This window comes from Netta rufina (genome assembly GCF_964035555.1).
Source record: "Netta rufina genome assembly, chromosome: 3".
NCBI classification, from domain to species: Eukaryota; Metazoa; Chordata; class Aves; order Anseriformes; family Anatidae; genus Netta; species Netta rufina.
In genome coordinates this window covers 117,242,145-117,264,395 of record NC_140125.1, presented here as the reverse complement: position 1 = coordinate 117,264,395, position 22,251 = coordinate 117,242,145, and the positions used below count along the sequence as shown (strand labels likewise).

General features: G+C 40.0%; 1 protein-coding gene across 1 annotated transcript in view; it reads right to left on the bottom strand.

Annotated features, from left to right (window-relative positions):
• Nucleotides 1-5,770, bottom strand: part of TFAP2D (transcription factor AP-2 delta) — a gene marked incomplete at both ends in the record, with an annotated part of 51,048 nt that extends 45,278 nt beyond the window's left edge. Inside the window, 3 exons of the mRNA XM_084284591.1 lie at nucleotides 749-809; nucleotides 4,325-4,822; nucleotides 5,732-5,770. Coding sequence (XP_084140717.1) covers nucleotides 749-809; nucleotides 4,325-4,822; nucleotides 5,732-5,770 — 598 coding nt within the window. The remainder of the gene's footprint in view (nucleotides 1-748; nucleotides 810-4,324; nucleotides 4,823-5,731) is intronic.
• Between the last annotated feature and the right edge of the window lie 16,481 nt (nucleotides 5,771-22,251).

The window sequence follows — 22,251 nt, the reverse complement described above, 5'->3', positions numbered from 1 at the left end:
TACGAACAAGAAAGGCAATACTGGGACAAGAGACACGTGTTCCAAGAGACTGAGCCAAGAAGTGTGCTCCCCTCGACTGTATTATTCGTTTTCTATTGTGAATGAAACTGTGCTTTTCAAACTTGTTAGAATGTGTTCCCACGTCAGGCCTTTAGACTGATATTGTTTCTCCTCAAGGTAAATGATAATAATAACAAAAATAACCAGAATACTCAGATCTCGCAAATGCTGAAGAAATGGGTACTTATCAAGAATTCCAAATCTTTCCTCTAGCTTTGACTTTAGATATTTACATTGACAAATGGTTATCAAACGAGGTGACACTGTCAAAAGCGAGTTCCACAACGGTCTGGAGCGCTATTGAAACCACGTTTCCAAAAAAAACCCTTTCATTCCCCACACGAGATGAAACCGCCGATTTAAAAATCCGGCACCAGGGAGCACGTTTCTCAAACTCACTATCAGGGATCCCCAGGTTAAATGGGGAATCATAAAAGGAGACAAGGAAGCTCTGGATTCAGCGGGAGTATCCGAGAACTACTGAGGAACAAATCACTTGTAAAGAGCAAATGGACTGTGAAATATGAAGTGCTCTAAGCTAGTTTGAACGAACTTCTGTCAAACCTCAAATTATCACTATTTCTTCAGTAAATCCAAACTACGCCTAACTGTGGAGCAGGGAAAGAGAGAGAAATAGAGAAATCACTTTTACAAAAATTGATAGACGCAAGTATTTGTAACCTCTTACCTCTTCTTATCACACCTCCTTGCCCGTTCAGTACAAGTCCACATTGGGCCTCCACTGAGCTCTTAAGCAATGGGGGGGAAAGGAAAGAAAGGAAAGAAAGAAATCAGATATAGAAACCCACAGACAGATCACATAGCTTTTGCTTTGTTACACGATTCGCTCAGGAACAATTGTTAGGGTGAGCTAGAAAAACACGTTACTGTCATCCAGCTCAAGTGGTCTGGTGAAAGCGCACTGCTGTCCTGCAGCCTGTCCCTACCCCATGAAATGCAGGGCAGTTATCACTTTCATTTCCATTTAAATAAGAGTTTCTCCTAGACTGGGAAGATAGATCGGCAATAATGTTGGCAGGATAGAGGGACAAAACAAGTACTCTTGAAAGAACAGTGTGTTCATACTCTATAGTTGCACGCACGGTCGTAAAAATACATTTTATATAATATTTTTGCATATTAAGTGTATATTAATATACATATACAGTGCTAAATTGCAATATATATGTTTAGCTATGCATATATAGCGACTTACAAAGTGTGCACAAAAAGACCATAAACAACAGAAGACCGATTGGGCTTTGTCGGCTATACAAGTGGTGAGAGTGTAACAAAGGGGCTGAAGATCCCAGTCTCTCTGTGCGTGTGCACATAGGTGGGGATGAATGTGCGCACACACAGGCACCCATGTGTGAGTGTGGCGTGAAGAACCGTCCAAAAGCCTGTCTACGGCTTCTGGTGCACATCCGAAGAGATCTCACTTCTTTATTCTCCTGTTACAAGTGTTATTATTTGGGGATCTTCGCCCTCCTTAATAAATATTTTTATTAGAATCATAAAAGACTTGGAAGGGTTGGGTTTTCTTTGGGTTTTCCTTATGTTAGGGGTTAAAAAAAAACAACACAACAAACCAAACCTAAATCTTCGCCCAGTGGAAATGTGTTAAAGACGCATTTTCCTCTACAAACAAACGAGGTATTGGACATGAAAGAGGCCTTTAAGGGTGTTAACCTACTCAACAGCCCGTGAAGAGTTAAGTAAATGCGGAGAGAGTCGGTGCATAATAAAAACCCCACTTTACAAAACAACCTTTACAGTCCTGGCTCTCTCCCCCACTTTCACCATATTGGCTCTGGCCCTGTAAGACCTTCCTTTTCAAGGCTCTTTTTTATTTTAAGTGTTCTGCCTTAAAGTGATTATGAAATCAATATGAAAAAAACTTGGCGACTGAGCATAAATTAAAGCGGTGATGGGAAAAGGTGTGACAGTTTTCTTTGTTGCCCATGGAAAATCTTTTTAGGGCACTGAAAGATGCCACTTCAGCTCCAAGACTGTTTGCATCTGTTAGGCTGACTTAAACCGCCCTCGAAACTATTGGACATTCACTTAAAATTCTGTGCAGGGAAAAGTATATTTACATTTGTTGCATTTGAAATGAGGCATATGCTGATGAACGTTTTAAAAAGAAAGACTAAGGGAACAGGGGGAAGACTGGTTAGACCATAATTTTGGTTTAAAACTATTTGTGTTCTGTCCTCTTTCTGTTCACCACCAAAAAGCTTCCCACTAAGCCCAAGGTGATATTCGCAACTGTCCAAATGTATTCTGAATCAGCTAAATCATAAAGATAAATATTCATATTTTCAACTTCTCGCTTCTTAAGCTTTTAGATACCCCTGAACACTTCCCTCATCTGTTCGGGAAAGGAGGGAGGAGGAAAAATAAAGAAAAGATAAGCTACAAAGACGTTAACTAGGGAAATTAGGTTATTTGTCTTCAAATAAAACGTGATCGAAAAAATAATATCTTAGAAAGAAATCTTGTTTACTTTTTTCTTCTTTAAATAAACAAAAAAGAATGTGCCTCCAGCAGCTTAACCAATCTCTTTTTCTTTTTTTTTTTTTTTTTTTTTTTTTTTTTAAGGGAAACATGTTGTTTGGTCGGATGACATTGCATAAATGACCAGTTGAATGGCACTAAGTCGAAAATTGGATAAACTATGGTGCTTTTTTGCCCGGGACTTAGGCATTGTCTGCAGTCTTGCAAACGTTCCTAATCCCCTCTTTTGAAAAATACAAGGCTTTGTGCCTGCCAAAGAAAAAAAATTTGTACAGATACAAAAAAATCAGCAGCAGACGTGGTTATAAAAAGGAGTAAATAGGTTTTAGTTGGGCTGAGCAGTGAATGGCAGATTTTTTTTTTTTTTTTTTTTGAGGGGGGTAACATAAGGAGATCCTTGTGAAAAATGTAAACAAAAAATGCCCAGAGAGGATAAAATTATATAGTGAATTTTAATGGAGAAAGCCAGGTTTAAATAGTTAGGGTTTCCTCGTCAGATATAGGGTTTCCTCGTCAGATATATGAAAGATAACGTTCTTTGTTGTTGGGTTGTTGGATTGTTTTCCTCCTTAAAAAAAAAAAAAAAATAAAATCTCCAATGTAAATAGAGGTTTTAGGATTTTGTTTGCTTGTTTGTTTTCAAAGGAAGAAAATAAACCTACTTAATTTTACAAACTTCGGGTTTTTACGAATTTTTTACCGCTACATATTTTTGGAAAGAACAACATAGAGAGCTTTGTATGACTGGGAGTGAGATTTGAGGGAAAAGTAAGTACAGTAAATACGGTCCTATTTGTCTCTTTCTGCTGTTTGGGGATCTTTAGTTCTTCATCTGGTCGGAAGAAGGAAGGTTTGCTGTTGATTTGGGGGAGTTTTCGAAATGGCTGTTATATACAGGAGGGCGTTGTTTGCAATTTTGGAAACAATTTTCATTTCGGTACCAGATTCATTTACTAGGGATGAATTTTTAGTTCAAGGGGAAAGGATTTCTGAACGGATAAATCTGAGGTTAAGATACATAGAAATAGAAATTTTTGATGGGTCCAGGTGCCGGTGGGGGAGTGGGGGGGAACAGCTAAATGAGTAGACAGATGAATTCAACTGCATCTGCTTATCTCTCTCTCCCTGTTAACGTCTAGATCGGATATTGTGAGGGAGTTTTATTATACTGAACATTTCTGACGAACATTTACTCCCGTTTATTTTTCCCCTACTTCACGCCTCGGAATCCAACGGAAGGTTTGCCTTTGTATGTTTGTCGGAAAGCCACCTTTTTTCTGCCCTACCTTTTTTCTCTTTCCCTGCTCCATCCCTTCCTGACCGCATTTGCCTGCGGTGTCGGTGCAAGTTATTTAAACGCTCCCTTCACCGAAAACAGGGAAAAGTTTAGGAAAAGCGGAAAGGTGTCTTTGGTTTAGTTTTTGGTGCCTTTGGTTAGAGCTGGCACACAGGGACAGAGACATATAGGCACACACGCACCCCGAGATCTCCGGATGAGTCCCCCCCGCTGAAGGCAGGAGTTAGTTTTTTGTTTGGCAAGCAAAACCCCTCGCTTTTTCACATTTTTATTGCTTCTCTTCTGGAGGGGACGGGCTCCGGATCGGGTTTGGGATGAATCTTCCCTCCTTTGTATGGGCTACACGAGAGCTATTCTGAGCAGAGGAAAATGGGGAGGGCGAGGGGGGGACCAGGGCAGGGGGAGGGGAGAAGAAGGTGCCTCGAAAGGAGATCGCATGCTATTTACCTGCAAATCGTCTGCTCCCGAGGCTGCAAGCCCGAGGCTTGGTCCTGGCAGGAGTCTTTGATCTGGATGCATCCCATATTGGGACCCATGGCTCATAAGAGACAGGTCGTGGCGGCGGTAAGCATCTAAGCACCCCAGCTCTCTCCTCTGCTCGTCCAAGCAAGAGGACTTGAGCGCCCGCGCATTGTGCAGGTTGATAAAATCAGTGGGTTCCCCATGGTGGATCTGCTGGTAGTATTGCTGGGAGTGGTGGAGAGAGTTCAAGGAGTAAGCGTCGGGGTTGACTGCCGGGTGGCTGTGTTGGAACTCGTAGTGGAAGGACTGGTGATGCAGTGGGGTGTACTGGTGGTTAGTGGAGAAGTACGGGGAGGCGAACTCGGTGCCCGTGGTAGAATAAGTGAGAGGAGATGAGGAGGAATAGGCGACGGTCGAGTTGGCCACAGACTCCAGGCATCCAAGCTGCATCAAACGGTAACTGTTTGATCCGTCATGACGTATCTGAAAGGAAGAAGTGAAAAGAAGACCCCAAAACTGGAGGTTTGTCATTTAAAGCCCCGGGTGCGGTTCTTCCAAGCACGCTGTCCTGCATAGCTTCTCCCCCTGCAGAAGCATCTAAGCTTGCGATCTGCAACCCCAGCAACAAAAGATCCTTTCCTACCTTGGGCTGGTGCCATAAAGGTCTGTTCAAAAAATCATAAACAGCCCAGCCTGCCCTTAATACCGTCAAGCGAAAGGAATCCACGCACTGAAATAAAATCTATCTATCTATCTGTCCGTCCGTTCATCTATCTATCCATCCACCTCCTGATCACAGCTGTAATATCTGGGGTTGACACAAAAACTCATCAAACAGAGGAAACTACCGAGAATACACACAAGTCTCGTCCCTATGTTACAGCGTTACACATTGAGAAAGCTTTGCCGCCTGCTTGCCTTCCTTTCTTCCTTCCTTCCCTTCTTTTTTTTTTTTTTTTTTTTGAACCCCTATTTTTCTTTCTTTTTTAAATAACGAATCAGATCCAAAATTCCCCCCCCCCCCCCCTTTTCCTGCGTTTCAAAAGAAAAGGGGAGTCCTGTTTTTTATCGAGAACTCCCCATTCCTGGCGAGCTGGTGGTGATTTCTCTCCACTTCATTATATTATTAGGGGTATTATTCTGATTTTCGTTCTGGCAACGGTTTTAACGTGGTAATGAGTTGCCCTTTCTGGCGACAGATGTCATAACGAATTTTCTCTCTATACTTCTTTAAGTTATCTCTGAAGCTGGATTATAATTAAATGTAACGGTCCAATATGGATTTAAAAAAATGGAAACAACCACACAGGCACATACACACGCACATATGCACACACACGCACACACACATCCACACACGCGCGCACACACACACTCACACACACAAAATACCTCTGCATCGTGGACGAGACCTGGAAAGGTAGTTGACATTTTTTGGTTCTCCGAAAAAAAGAGAGGAAAAAAAAAAAAAAAAAAAAAAAAGGTCTGGATAAAATTCCCCTCTCCAAATTAAAAAAAAAAAAAGAAATAAAATAAAATTTAAAAAATCCAAAGTTCGTGTATTTCCCCACTTTTTTTTTTTTTAGAAAAAAATCTCTACAGACAGAGAGAATTTGCAATGTATCTGCATAGATCAGATCTCTCGCTTTTCCATGCACCTCCTTAAAAACCTGTAGGAACAAATTTTCCCTCTGCACAAAAGCTGCTCCCTGGATCAGATTTTGTACTTGCTTGGGGTATTTCTTTGCTGATGTCGTAGGTCCCTTGGTAATATAGAAGTTTTGAAATTTAAGCATCAGCACTGAGAACTGGGAGGACAATAGATAGAGGAGCTTCATCCCAGGAGACAAGGAATAAATATTGTATCTTCGCCTAATAAGGAACTGTAGGTTCTTTCAACATTTTTATACATTTTTCCTCCACTCTTTAGAATGCTTTTTCTTACCCAGGCTAATATGGGAGCTAATCTGATCGAAGGGGGTATTTTGTGTACATTTTATTGGGAAGACATAAAGCTAATATATATTAATATATATTATTAAACCATCCTTTTCAATAGGTAAGTGCTCCTTCCTGTTGATTATACTGCTTTTAAATATTGACCAGAATCTAAGATTGCACATTGGTATGTGTGTCTGTTTAACTGTATTTTTTTTTTTCTAAATGAAAACTATGTGGTTTGTTTAGTTTTTTTTTTTTTTTTTTTTTTTTCACCCTTACATTTACATCGAATTTTAAGTCCACCCCACACTTCAACCTGCTTTTACAGCTGCCTAATATGCTATCTTGCAGGCTTCTTTAAATAGCAATTTCAAAACAGAAAACTAGGGTGAGACCACAAAGCATCACTGCAGTGGCATATTATATGGAATTATACATAAAATACATATAGATCGACGGAATTGCATTTGCCTATATATGAGAAAGAAAAAAAAAAATAAAGAAGGAAACGCACAAGCTAAAGCCCCTTGATAGCTGTTTTCCCTTCGACATTTCTCAGTACTGATATATTTTACTGGTGGGACTGCACGGAGGCTGGTCGCACAGCTGAGGGGTTACGTTCTTTATTTATTTAATGACACCGGTCCAAGGAGTTTCCAGGTGGGGATCAGGACCCCTGCCTTCGCCGCCCTGTGCCTGTGGCTCCTGCTCCCGGTAGGGGCTCTCCGGGTGACTGCACGGGGGCGCCGGAGGGGCCACCCCGCGCCCCAGGCGAAGCTCAGGGGGAGCCACACACCCCACGAGAAGATGCCAGCCCAAATGACATTTCCCGCCGGGTTGGCTCCGCTGATGGCTAGCTTCCACAAATGATAAGCCCGGAGATAGGAGAGGGTGTAACTTGCTTTTAATTGCCATTTAATTTGGTTTGCTTTTAAGTGTTTGAGCAGCGAAGGTGTCTTAATAATAAGCCGCAGGCAAATAGGCATGTGTCTCTTTTTCTCTGTCTCCTTCATTTTTTTTTTTTTTTTTTTTTAATATATATATATATATTTAAGGTCCAGGTTTTGGGAGGGTTTATTGGTATCTGTTCATGCAGGCTAACAGGACCTGTCATTCAGTCCTCTTTTCTTTATACAAATGGACAAAGGCACACGACTGGAATTGAAATGCATTGTCTGAAATGGAAAAGTGCGATTATCCAGGCGTGCACAGGGGTCAGCAGCAACACTTTTTACCTCTACAATGCTGTGTGAGCGAGCTCATCTGGACAGAGTTGTGTGTCCCCCCCCCCCCAACACAAACCTTTCTTGGTGAAGAAAGAACTATAGGAGAGGAAGGAGGGAAGGAAGGAAGGAAGGAAGGAAGGAAGGAAGGAAGGAAGGAAGGAAGGAAGGAAGGAAGGAAGGAAGGAAGGAAGGAAGGAAGGAAGGAAGGAAGGAAGAGAAGGAAGGAAGGAAGGAAGGAAGGATTAAGGAAGGAAGGAATAGGTTTTTTTCTCTTAAGTTGGATTTCCTACAGTGATTGCTCTAATGTGACTAACGAAATACACTTTCCCCTCAGTATACATTTGAGAAAATTCTATGAACTCTTCCAAATTCAGGTTCTGTTTGAACCCTTCAAGATCTCGATTAGCAAACTCCAGAACACTGCTGGGAGCCTGGCAAGCACAGCTTGAGCAACCACAAGAAGCTGGAGCATCCCGGGACGGGTTTAGTCCCCCACCAAAGGGGTCCAGGCCCCTTGAACACACCCTCCTGTTGGAGCGAGACTTGTCCTGTCCCTTAGAGAAGGGCAAACCCCATCCCACAGAGCAGGAAAACCTCACCTACCAGCTAGGTGGATTCCTCCCAACAGGTTATGTTCTCCTTTTGTCCTCTTTTTTTCTTTTTTATTTATTTTTATTTTCCCTGATCTTGCCAAGGCGAGGCCGTTCAGCATGAACGGGGACACAAGGGAAAAGGGGATACGAGTAGGGCCACTGGGGAAGGGTAGGCAGCCCCTGCAGTGATTTCCCACCTCTCCGGGGCAGCAACGATGTCACCAAGTCACCTCCACAGGACACTTCGGCCGCCTATTCAATTCCTATTATTATTTTAAGGGTGGGAGACTACGGGAGAGGTGGGGACAGGGTGTGGGAGCAGTTACTTTCTCTTGCATCCTGCGGGTGCCTTGGTGAGTTTGTCAGCCCGCACCTGAGCAGAAGGACACGGACAAGGACTGATGCCTTTCCGAGCTGCCAGCAGATCACCCCTCTGCAGGAGATCTGCTTCAAGAGATCGCCCCCGGCTGGCCCCTTCCCCCTCTCCAGGCACAGTCGCCCGGACAGACTGACAGCCGCAGCACCAGGCAGCTCGGAGCCCAACTTCGCTTCAAACAACAACAAAGCCAGAGAAATGGTTTTGTTTGGAGGAAAGTTTATAAGAAACCCGGCTTGCCAGATGCACTTTACTGGTCAGTTCCATCTGTTAGCTTCGCTTACAGACCCTAAAAATCATATAGACCGTTTGCCATCCTAATTCCCCACAAATCCAATTAATAACATGAGTGAAACTGCAAAGCACTTATTAATTGCTCCCAAAGAAATTCTTTCAGGAAAGTTAATTGGGATCTCTCTGGTTGTCCAACCAGTGCCATAAGCTCCTGGTCAGAGCAGACAGACTTCGTGTTGAGTTTCATTGTGCCTGGGCACGTTGTTTATCCCCCACTCAAAGTTTGCTTCTGTTTCTAGTTTACAGCTGGTGTTTTTTTAAATTATTATTATTAAAAAAATAAAAATCCTTTTTTTTTTTTTTGGGGGGGGGGGGAGGGGGGGTGAGGCAGTCTGATAAAAGGGAAGGCATACTGAAAAAACAAAAATAGGCTTCCCTCTGTGATGAGCTCAGTTTCCCTGGCAGTTCACTGAAGTGTGCAAAGCTGCTGGTGCTGCCGCAGGGACAGTCTGGGACTGTAGCCTGTCTGCTGTATGAGAGCAGCTCCCTGGACTGACAGAGCTCACTCACCTCGTGTTTGACCTGAAAGTGTTCCCCAGCATTTAGAAATCCCAAATTGCATTTTTTTTCATGTATCTCTTAGACATTGCATTCTGCTGGTTGCCCAATATTTTATTTTATTTTATTTTATTTTATTTTATTTTATTTTATTTTATTTTATTTTATTTTATTTTATTTTATTTTATTTTATTTTATTTTATTTTATTTTATTTTATTTTCCAAATTAAGAACCTTCTCTTCCATCATGAGTCTACCAAATCTAGGTCCTTGCTGGAACTAAACTTTTGATGACTTTTTCTTTGTTTTTCTGTGCCTGAAGGAGACTGGAGAGCAGTTCAGGTCTTCATGGGGAGCTGGAGGCCAGCAGAGCCAGGACATCTCTGGAGCAGGGTTCATCCTCTGTGATGTCTATTTTGTTTCTTTTTTTTCTGAGAAGGACCCAGAGATGTCCTCCTTCACTGACCACCAAGGACTCTTTGCTAATAATATATATTACCTTCCTTTTGTCTTCTGCAGAGCCTGAAGTCTGGGGGTTGTGAGCTTTGGGGACACTTGGCTGGCCTAAAACAAAAGAAGCCTAGAGGGTGTTTTTTTTTTTTTTTTTTTTTTTTTTTGTGTGTGTGTGTGTGTGTGTCACTGTGCTCCTGTTCCTTGTTGCATATCTATTGTTGTCAGTCCTTTGTCTCATCCATCAGTCAAGGCTTTTTCTGGTTCTTCTGCTCCCCCAGCTCAATGAACTTCTCACTCATGTCTAGCAGAGAGGGTAAACCTGAACATGCTCCTCTGAGCACCATCACCCCACTTCCCCCCCCTGAATCTCACATTCAGGGAAAACTTGGGGAGAAGCCACCTCCACATGCACACACAGACTGCCCACCTCCATCTCCAGACACACTTCTTAGCTGTCTGTGTGCTACCTTTCCACTCATCCAGAGAGAGAAAAAACATCTGCTAAATAAATAAACCCAATAAAACACTCAGTGGGGGAAAAAGATCACAGAGAGAGCTTTTGAGGGGTTGAAGTATGGATTTTTTTCACTTGTTTCTCTTTAAGAATAATTATTTTGAAGTTACAAGTTATAGTTATGCATTTCTTTTTCTCCTCCAAGCAGGGGGAAAAAAAAGATTTGACACAGGATTTCACAAGCTGCTCTTGTGAGCAATGAGTGGGGGGAATCTTAGAGGAGGTTTTTTCAACTCAGCTTCAGAACCAGAAATGTCCAGTCCTAGGCTGCTGCAGAAACCTGCTTGTTCCCCTTCCCTCTGAACATAGTCACGTAGTGAACCTCCCTGATGCCCACTACCATTTTTCCTCCTGCTTGCAAATTTGTATTCTGCCTCACCACAACAGCCAAAAGGCAACATAATGGGACAGAGAAAATGCATTTGCAAGCAATTAAAATGCTGTGAATATATTAGTTGAAAATTAAAGGGGATAACCGGTGTCTCCAGTCATTTCTTTGACGGCAGCAAGACTTCCTTCTTGCTGAGGCTTTCATGAAGACTCAAAGGCAGTTGTATTTCTAACCAATTGCTTGGCATCACTCACAGTCAGTGAGAGGGGACATGGTTTCAATGAAGCCATTGTTAATCAATATTGCCTTGCAGAAAACTAGACCAATGCTCATTTGGAGTGAGTGCCACTCATATCACTCTGCAAAGGATCAGAAGGTTAGCACTTGTGGACACTACATTGCAATGTGACTTTTTAGGAAACCTGAACATTTGATGGGGGAGACCCATCCATTACCTGTCACTTAGAGACCATCTTCCCCTCTTTTTTTGTGGTTCATCTCCTACTGTCCTCGTCTTCCTTAGTGTCTCTCTTCTCTGCAGGCTGCTGCACACTGCTGGCCAAAGAGGGCTGTGAGCCTCATAGTCCTTGTCTCTGCCCTGTTACTTCTTGTGACAAGTCTTGGTGAAGTGACTTCCTTGTTTTTTCCTTCAAGCATACCACTCCATAATGATAGAGTTGTGGCTTCTGTGTAGGAAGAGTTACTTCTGACATGGACTGGCTCTTTGTGGTTATCTTCTCCACTCAACTGATCTTGCAACCTTCTCATTTTCTTGTTTTCCTGTCTATTTCTCTGCAGATCCCTGAGCTGCTGAGTGTCCCATTCCATCTGTCTTTGCTCTCCATCCAGAGCCCAAGAAAACAACTTTTCTTGGCTCAAGCTTGTAGAGGGGTGGAGATCCTAACGGGGAGGCTGCATATGGCCCCATCTTACATGGCTCCTAGGCTGTACCTGCTCCATGGAGGCATCTCCACTTAGTCTTCCTTGACAATAGCCTCTGGTTTATCTGGATCTTTCATGCACTCCTGCTTTAAGGAATTTATTTTATTTCCAGTGATGTGTTTTCAAGCTCTCTCTCTGCCTTTTCTCCCTCTCCTTTAGGCACCTGCATCAGGAAAGCCAGCCTGGTTCCTTTCTTTCCCTTTTGGGATTTTCCCCCTTCCAAACCTCACACAACACTGCACTTTTGCCAGTGCCTTTTTACTGCCACGTTCCTAATTTCTTTCAGCATCTCTACCGCATCCCTTAGGGGGGAACATGATGACTGGCTGTGGCAGCTGTCCTCTTGCCACTTCTGCAAACACTGAGAAAATACCCCCCCCCCCCCCGCCTTTCTATTTTTGTCTTGAAAGAAAAAGCTACTTCTTCTGTCAATTGTTCCTGCCATCTCTTAGAGGCCATTTTTATTTTCCATTGACCTCTTCTGTACTTGAAGAAAATCCTATTACTTTGTTTATCTTGCTCTCCTGAGCAGTCCTTTCATTCCTCAACTTGGCTGCTCTCACATTTCTTACACTTTCTTCTGTTCATTAAGTAATCTTTACAGACCTCTTTTCTCTCTACCTGATCTGTCTCACTCATGTAGGTCACCTTTTTCACCCTTAAATCTGGTTCTGATTTTGTGGCTATCTGAAGGTTGTGGCTATCTGAATTTACTCTTGTGCATAACAGAATCAGGATAATTTGGGAGAATCCTTTAATAATCTTTTTAATAATCTTTTTGCTGCCTATCTAATGATTTGTTAAATTTCTCATATTCTCTATGTTTCGCTGTTTTGCTGAAAGGGAATATTTAGTTTTAATCACACACCTAACTAGACTCTAATTGATTTTCAATGTGAGAGCCTTACCTTCACATCAGTAGCTTTCCAGTTATTTTCTCTTTTCTTGTAAGCAATTTATGCTTTTCAACTCTGCTTGTAAATTTTGGAAAATGATGCTGACACAGATATCTTGCTACTGAAGAAAAGTTACAAAGTTTACTTTTATGAAAACAGTATAGGAAAATGTCTGGGATATTCCTGCTCTGTGATATAGCATTGTATCCATATTCCATAAAAGCAAAAGGAAAGACCCATGTGTGACAGGGATTTTGTGCCAATCCATTAAAGTTCAGTGGCAACTGTCATCACAACCTTATATTTTGCTGTTCAGGAAAAAACTCTGATGACGAAACTCAAAATCTGACAGTTAACTAGTGCATCTAATTAATCCTTTTGTGTGTGTGTATCTTGCCAGTCTTAGCCCACAGGCAATTTTAAACCAAACTGTCCCCCATGTAACCCGCTAAACCAGGCCTTTAGAAATGCTTCTGCTTACAGACTGGTTAACATGATATTACCTATATTATTTTCTGGATGACTTTCAATATTTGAGGCAAAATCTTACCATTAAATTTTTCTCTGGTAGTGGAGAATGAAAACATCTGTAGGCTGTGATGTATTAAATATGTACCTTATATTAGAATCATCCATAATTAATGCAGACATTCCAATAAATAATACAGTGTCAGGTTCTTTGGATTATTGAGTGTACTCCACTGTGCTCATATACTTATGCATTGGCAGTAATAGTGAGCAAGTTTCCTTACCTAATTAAACACACAGCTCTACTATATATTTAAATAACATTAAGGTTATGTCACAAACTTAAAAGAACAAATTCAAAGGTGAGGTTGACATCTGTGTCCTCAGCTCACGAGTCATATATTGATAGCTTTTTCCCCACCTGGGTTCCTGTGTAGGTATAAATTTTCAAGGATTTATTTTACTCCTTACAGTTAATTTGTAGCCTTAACACTTAACACTTAAAATTAGGTGTAACAGTATTAATATTTTAAAGAGATTCTTTCCTCAAGAGCCTGGAATTGCTCTGAATAGCTCAAATAAATCTGTATTTAGGTTAAGTAATATATAATTTGTACTGAACACATATATTTGTTAACATATTTGAAAATGGGACTTGTATTGACCCAAGAATCCTGGGTAGTTGCAAAAAAAAGGCAGTATATATTTTTTATTGGTTGAGTATTCAGGCATTTGCTATTAAAATGCATAAGACGTATCCCCAAAACTGAAGCCAGCTACTTCAGAGACATAAGATTCCACCAAGGGAATAGGTATTTATGCTTTAAAAACATATTTTAATTTCCCAATTGATCATAATAGCTCATGCATAAAATCAAGAGATTTTGGGATTTCTGTTACTTTAAAACTGGGCATTAAAATTCATTTGGAAAAAAAGAGATTTAATTTTAATTTATTTATTTCTGGAAATAAGAACTTGTCTGCAAGAACTGATTCTGGAATGGTATCTTTTGTAGAGAAGAAACTATTTACACCCTGAAAATAGCTAATGGAGGATTGATGATGAATGTGCTTATATAGCTCACTGTGAGCTCCATTCTGCAACCTTGACTCAGGTCAGTAATCCCTGCATAAGCCAGTTGTCTCTCTGACCTTTGTGGGCCTGAGCACGCTAGTGAAGGTGGAAGGGTCAGGCAGTAAAAGACTGGTGCTCTCTTGCGTGAGGGACCTGATCCAAAGATCATCCAAGTCAATGGAATTCTTTCTCTGGAATTCAATGGACTGTGGAAAATGGCCTAAACAAGTATTTGGATTTGTATTGTGCCTGAAATATAAGAATAAAAGAGACAATAAGAATGGAATAATGTTCACCTAGAAAATGTGTCAAAAGAGTTAAAAATGTTAGTTCCATAGTATAAAAGATGATTTTTTTTTTTAATATTTTATATTTATATTCTTGTCAACTATAAGAAGCAATCTATTTCCTTCCTTCCTTCCTTCCTTCCTTCCTTCCTTCCTTCCTTCCTTCCTTCCTTCCTTCCTTCCTTCCTTCCTTCCTTCCTTCCTTCCTTCCTTCCTTCCTTCCTTCCTTCCTTCCTTCCTTCCTTCCTTCCTTCCTTCCTTCCTTCCTTCCCTCTCTGCCTCCTGTATACTATTAGAGATAAATATATATATAATAGCACTATGAACAGCCTAATTAATCAGTGTCTAAACTGTGACTTAAAGTGTGAATTTCAGAAGCAATTTCCCTCCATTCATATTATCTGACTGTTTGGGAATTATTATTTGCAGACCAGTGAATGAAACATGGAAAATCCACAATTTTTGATTGTGCTATAAAATGACTGCATTGAACTATGATGTTTTGAGTTGTTTAGAGACAATGAGCTATAGCTGACTGACCCCATTCAGCAAAGTGCTTAGCTGAAACAAATGTTTAAATATTTTTCTGAGTATAGCAGAAAAAAAAAAATAAATTAAACCAAACCAACCAAACAAACAAACATAAAACAACAGGGAAGTGCATTTATCACCAGTAAGTGACATTAATTCAGGATGGCAATGTAAACTGGTATTCAAGTTACCAAAACCAAGGTATAATTTTAGTTTATATATTTGTTGGGCAAAGAGACATGGGTTATATATTAAACGATGGTCAAGTGAAGATATCATTTCTTGTAAGTAGACTCCTCATTACTATTTCTAACAATGATCAGGTTATTTAAATAAAGTATATCTTTGCATTTCCTTAATGAAACAAATCTGTGACTACAAAAAAAAAAAAAAAAACAAACACAACTTTATCTTCTTCTCTCTACATTCATGCCACATGCACAGAAATGAAAAACGCATTTATATATATATTTCTGGTAGGGAAAGAGAGAAATTTTGAAATCCTTATCACAGCTATTTCATAACATAATTTTAGGTAAATCAACATATCTGTGTTAATGTCATTGGTTCACCTCCTATTTGCATCAATTGAACCTCTGGTCTACCTTTTCAATATATAGAAACATATTTTAAATTCCTCTTCACACAAATAGGAAGTGCTGAGATCCTGTTATCTCATCTGCCTGCATATATGCAAGTGCCTGGTGTGGACTTTGCACCTGTACACATATTTCCCCAAATTATCATTTTGGTTATTGTGTATCAAAAGTGCATAAAAAATGGATACATTTCCCTCAGTTGGGAATCTGAACATTTGCTTTCTATGTAACCTTAACCCTGACCCTAAATTTGCAACCCTTAAAGATTAGCTTAAACAGAAGATCAATTTTGTTTATAGCTATGAGCATTGATTTTTCTCCCTGCAGTGCATGACACTGGCCTGGCTATTAATAGAAGAGAAAATATTATTCCCTATGGCTAGGAAGTTCTATAACATCAAAAGAAGCCATACGTATGTGTGTGTATAAATTTTTTTCATATATATTTTTAGATACATACATGGAATGTTATCATCAGCTTAATACCTTCTGCCCTGCAGGATGGGTTTCTAAAATGAAAAGTTACTTTTCTTTCTTGTCTTCAAAGAGCCCCCTGAGCTAGGTTAGCTGTTTGTAGTAACCCAAGGGAGGAAGAAAACCTGTTTGGTATCCCTCTTCTTTCTCGCAGCAAGAAGCAGGCTGCTATTTGGACGCTTCCCCCCCTCCTCCTCTCGCCCCCCTTCCCTCCCCCGGCTCCGGGGGGCCGCTGGGGTGAGTCCCCCGCCACCAGGAGCTGTCCATTCAGCACCCTCACCCACGTGCTGTTCACCCGCCCGCCAAAAAAATTAAAAAAAAGCACACACACACACAAAGCACAAAAGAAGGGAAATATTAATTAATTAAAAAGAGGGGGGAGAGGGGAAAAAAAAAAAAAGCCAATCTGCTCAATCCTCTGCCTGCAGGCAGACTCTAACGGAAACCACATATGCTTTGCCTCTCCCTATAAGAAATCTTCATTGGGGCATTAAAATACTTAAAAGGATTAGTCGTTAAATACTTGTACATTTGGTTTAATTCACTAGAAACGTTGTGTCACAGGGTTACATCAGAAAGCTAGAGAGTTTTAATCTCACTTGCAGTATTTACCTAGATGTTTTATTCCTTCTGCTGCTTGTTACAGGGATAATATTAATATCCTATTTGTCCAGAGGGAAGAAATTAAAAAAAAAAAAATTAAATAAAAATAAAATAAAATAAAATAAAATAAAATAAAGTAAAATAAAATAAAATTAAAATAAAATAAAATAAAATAAAATAAAATAAAATAAAATAAAATAAAATAAAAAGATCTGGCTGCTGTCTGATGGTATAAAAAAATATCAAAGGGACTTTTAAAGTAAAACAAAACAAATCAAAACAGCATGAATTAGAGCCTGACATTCCTTCCCACAGCCTGTTGCTTATTCATTATGATGATGATGGAGGGGTAAGGAGCTGTTGTCTTCAGAAAAATGGGCAAATTCATAGATCACACAGGTCTGAAGATATGGGAGATGTTGGCTTTCTTTAAAACTGTCTCCTCATTTAGTCTCATATAGTTTCCGTATAAGGCAGGTGTGCAACTCTTTTGTAATTCCACTTTCAATACAGTAGCTTAGAATATGCTATTTTTGTCAAGGCTCCAAAAGAAGTTGGCTTCCACAAAGTAAATAAGCATGGGCCATAAATCAAATGTAGGCAGGTACAGCAATACCTTACAGTGAAATTCTCAATGGGAATGGCAAATGCTGTGTAGGAGGGTGTCCACATGTGAGACTTGGATCTTTCTATGACTAATGACAGAGGACAGACTTACAGCTTAAAGCCTTCCTCAAGTCATAATGGTTTTTGCACTTAGTCCTGACATTCCTTTTATAGCCCTACTGTAGTCATATACATTTAGAAGAAAGATCTTAGGTAGTGAGATGTCTGTGAAGTACTTTGCTCTTCAAATCAAGAGGCACTTTACTCATATTTCAGGCAACAAGGGTAAAATGTTGAGCTAGGGGTGAAATTGTGGTTCCATTTAAACCAATGAGCGCACGGCCACAAGTTTGTGTAAATTTCAGAAGAAGAAGAGCAAACAGTAGATTTGTGCAAATTTATTATTTCATAGAAACAGGGCCTGGACCTTTCAAAAATAAGAAAGAAAGAATTGAGACAAGTTCCATCGTCAAGTTCTTCATTTGCTTTGCAGTGTTTGAATGACAGAACGACCCACACCCAACCATTTAAATTGTATCAACGGAGTTATTATCATCATCATTAAGAGAAGTCTCACTGGAAATTCTGCTGTGACTTCAACGAGACTTCCTAATAAGACAACCTAATCTCATGGTAATTCCTCTTGGCCACCACCTTGAGTCAGGCAACCTTTAGAAATAACAAGATAAACTGTCCTGAGAAGGAAAAAGAAGTTACCATGAACACTCCCTGCCTCAGATAAGCACAAATATATGTAAATAATCCTGAATATAATTTCAGTGCTGAACATATTTGGATTTTATCCATCTGAATTAAGATGGATAGGGTTAGGGTCAAGGTTACACTTCTCTGCAAGGGAGAACTATGTATTGAGGCATGGGTAACATTCAAAAAATTAGGCACCATGTTGTTTTGAATTCAAAAGGAAGTTTTCTGTGCTAGGATTGCCTGATCAGTCTTCTTGCAAACATTGTAAAATAAGTATTCCTCAGAACTGACCAGAGGTTTTTCTGACTGTTAGAATTATGTAAAATCATAAAGAAAACCAACCACTACAGAGTGACTCAGGAGATGTTAGGTAGACTACTTCTCAACATATTCGACTATCTGAAAGTTAGTAAACTAGAGTGCACAGGTGATCTAGACACTTGACGTGGAAGAAGAAGACACTGGATACTTCAGCAAAGTTTTGCTGAATCTGAGAGGCTGTAGCACAACCTTCACTTTGTTTCTGTGAGTTTGAAGGAAAGCATGCAAAAACACATGTTCACACTGAATAATTATTTCCTTGAAACACAAAATCTCATATGAGTGAAGACTGATGGCCAGGTGATATGTAGAGTGAGTGTGGCCAGGCCTTGTCACTTGGTTTCACGGCTGGAGAATGGTGCCTTCCTTTATTTGTTCTGTAAAATTTCTTTATCTCCTGGGTCTAAGGTATAGAAAATTGTAGCAGATGGGATCCCTTTCCAGGTCCAGCCAAGTCCATACTGGATTCTTTAGCTTCATCCAGACATTGGTCCTATCCTTCTGTTGACTGTCATGACCTTTACTTGAAGTCATTGGTAGAGTCTTCTAAGAAACATGACTAGGCTGCACAAAAGAATCTTACCTCTGTTGTCAGTTCTCCAAACAATTCTCAGTCATAGTTTTGGAGTTAGTACAAAACAGCAGCAGTTCCCAGTCAGCTGCAGGGATACAGATACCGTTTAGAAGGAAAGAAGTTCTTCATAGTGAGAATGTGGACAGTTACACCACCTGACCACAGTCAGATATGAGATATGGTCTCAGGCACCAGAAATTAACAATTTCCATTGAACTTCTGAAGAGTTTTGTCCTGTTTTGGTTTTGGCCTAGTCCAGCTCTCCCCATAAATGCCAGGATATGATTCAGGAGGTAACAGAAGTCAGGAACTGTTTCTAATAAAAGCATGAATATGACCAGTGCTTTCAGAATAGTTGAATTTCACAGAAGTGAACTATTCCTTGCAAGCATGGTCAGAATATAGTTGCTTCAAGTCTTATGAATTAGTATGAACTTTGTCAATGTGTACTTCAGAGTGTTTCACAGCAGTTAATATGCTTAATATCCATGAAGGAGTTTTGCTTTTGAGGTAATCCTAATTTCCTGGGTTTGGGCCTTTGCTGACTTAGATTACACATATTTCTGAAAAGAGATTTTAACCATTCAAACTGTACAGCCCCTTTCATGAAAATACTTGCACAGTAAATCTTACAGTATGATTTTGACCCAGCATAACTAAGGCAGGAAATTAAAAATCTGCCAAGAAGCTCAGTAAGTATGTGGAAAATCAGTCCTCATAGAAAATGTGATGAAAACTTAAAGAAAAGTTAGTTTGGAAAGAACAGGCATGTCCTCTGCTGTCAGGAAGGTGTGACATAGTAGGGCACCTTACTAACACAATGCTGTCAAGCTACTATCATTCAGACATCTTTCATGTGGACATTAAAAAATATGTTTCCAGTCCCTTTTGCAGCCATCTGTTTGAACACCCACACGACTAGACCCACAGTCCAGGCAGTTAGTGAGCCTCCAATCTCAAATCCAGGCAGCACTGGAGGACACCTCTAGAGTGTGCCCACCTTCCAGAGCATGTCTGAAGAGTCAGTGTACTGAGAAGAAGACAAGGGCCAGGCATATGCAGACAGTTTATAAAGTGCTCAGAAAACCATCAAATGGAAAGTAAAACATTAATAACATGGAACAAAAATATATATACTTTGGAAAGCTGCTTTTTCAGAGATAAGAGATGAAGATATCAGCTACCACTGCCCAGTCACAGGATGAATAGTCAATAATACAGCACACTTGGAGGGCTTTTGGAGGAAGTGAATGAAATTAGGTTCAATTTAGGTTCAAATTAGGTTTGCAATTCCATTTTCTTTCTTAACACTAACAAAATAGACACAAGGTCACCATGACCATAATCTGACTTCCAATGACTTCATCATGCTGAGATCTCCCTCAACTATCCAGGTCAGCACATACTGTCAAGAAAAGTTGAAGTCTGACATAAACAAGATAACCTGAAAGCTATTTTTCTCTTTAAAAAGATTCTTATTTTTCCCCACATTTTTTCCCCTCCTTTAATCAATTCCTATCATTTATTTATTTATTTTTGTGTAATCACTCCTTCTGGTTTAGGGTTTTTTATTCCTCTTAGATCTGCAGCCTAATTTTACTTTTGGGGGTGCCTAATATCACGCTTCCCTTGACAGAAAAAAGTATCATTTTGTGGGACTTTTGTACCTTATTGTGCCTTTTTTTTCCCCCTCAAAAGCAAAGAATAGCTTCTTGTATTCAAAGCATAAGCACAGCTGCCCATGAGACTGCTTGGATGAGGACTAGATAAGAGAGTTACATTAGGGCAGAAATTCGGGTCACATCATATCAAACTGAAAGTATCAGGCCAAAGATAAGCTTAGATGATCATATTTATACACAATCATTTTAAATGTGAAGACTCCTTCCATGAAAGAAGTCCCTCCTCAATTTCTAGATGGTGCAGGTATTTTCAATAGGGTTGTGTCACTACTTGCTAAAATGCAGTACATTTGCATCTTCTTTGCATTATTTATTGTTATCCTGCAGGCTGGATTGTCACACTCATGACTCGTGTCACTGAATTTTATTGGCTTCTTCTAGATTATATTTGCAAGTGGTGCCCCTGGACTGTAGGAAGAAAAATGTCAGTGTAAGTCCTTTACACCTGTTACACGGTATTGCTGGATGCTGTTTGTTGTCAAAGTCACGTAGAAAAATGTCTCTCCTTCAAGAGCAGCTCCTGGTATTGTGACCTTTACACAACCTTAGCATACAGGCTCTTTAATGCTTTCAAAGCTTTTAGAACCTTGTTACAGGCACATTTTCTAAATTTATGCTTGACAGACCAAGGGGAGAATTTTCCAAGTCACTGTAATATGTACTGCGATATGTGACATAGCAGGTACTGCATGTGATTGTAGGACACCAGGTGATTAGGGTGGGGGTAGGCAAAGGTTTGGGGCGATACGTGGAAGACCTAAGATAATTCCTTGCCTTTGCTACTGACTTTCTGTGTCACCTAGGACACAGAAATCACCTACCAAATTATTATTATATTCTTCATGTTTTGCATGTGTGGTCTACCTTTTTCTTCTTTTCTTTTTATGTCCTCCTTTCCACTGAAAGCTTCTCAGGATGAAGGCTGAGTCTTACTGTGTGACTATACACTGCTTGGCGGAATAAGAATCTTGATTTGAGCTTGTTCATAATATAAATACTTACAGTTTTGTATTTTTCTTGAGGGGAAAGGGAAGAAAAAAAAGGTAACTAATGGGATGAAACCTTGAATCACCAGGACTTGTTTAAAGATGTGCTCCCCTTTAACTTATTCTGAGACACAACCTGTCTGCAGGTGTACGTAAAGAATGCCTGCTATGGCAATTGGCAAACAGACACCCCATTGTTCAAAAAGATGAAATGAGGAGTATAATGAAAGCTTTCTTGGTTGGTCTACACTGGTAAACAAAATACTGCCACGGTCGATACAGTTAGTAAAATTACAACCAGGCCCTTGAAACTTTCTTATGTTACAGAAGAAGATATTTCCTTGTCCTCCTGTTGCCTAGTAAGGCTTGAAGCTAGAAGTCCTCATCACCTGTGTGAGTTCCCAACCTTTGGTCTCACACACATCCTCTCTGGCTCTGAATTCCCAGGCACTTGGAATTTCTTTGACAGTACACTGTTTCTGCTATTACCTACAGTCTAATAATGCCATACATCTATTTCAGGTGTGGATTGTACTTTCTCATGTGGCTGAGGAATGAATGTTTTCTTGTTTGCAATTTTGAATTGTTTGAAGTTCTGACTAGGGACTGCATTTTCTTTCTTTCAGCCATAAAGACAGGAAAAGTTCTCATAAGAAACAGGAAGAACAAATGCTTAAATGACACATGGTCTCTGGAGTTACATATCTATCTATCTGTCTATCTATCTATCTATCTATCTAATCTATCTGTTTATTTATTCTTGTATAAGTGGATTGTCTAGGAGATTTTAAATAACACCATCCTAACCTGGGATACCAGATATACCATTGGTGCAAATCAGCACAACTCCTGAAGGGCATATGTTGATTTTACACCCACTGGACATGTGGCTCAGAAAGCCTGTGATTTTTAGCACTTAGTTTTCTTCATGAAC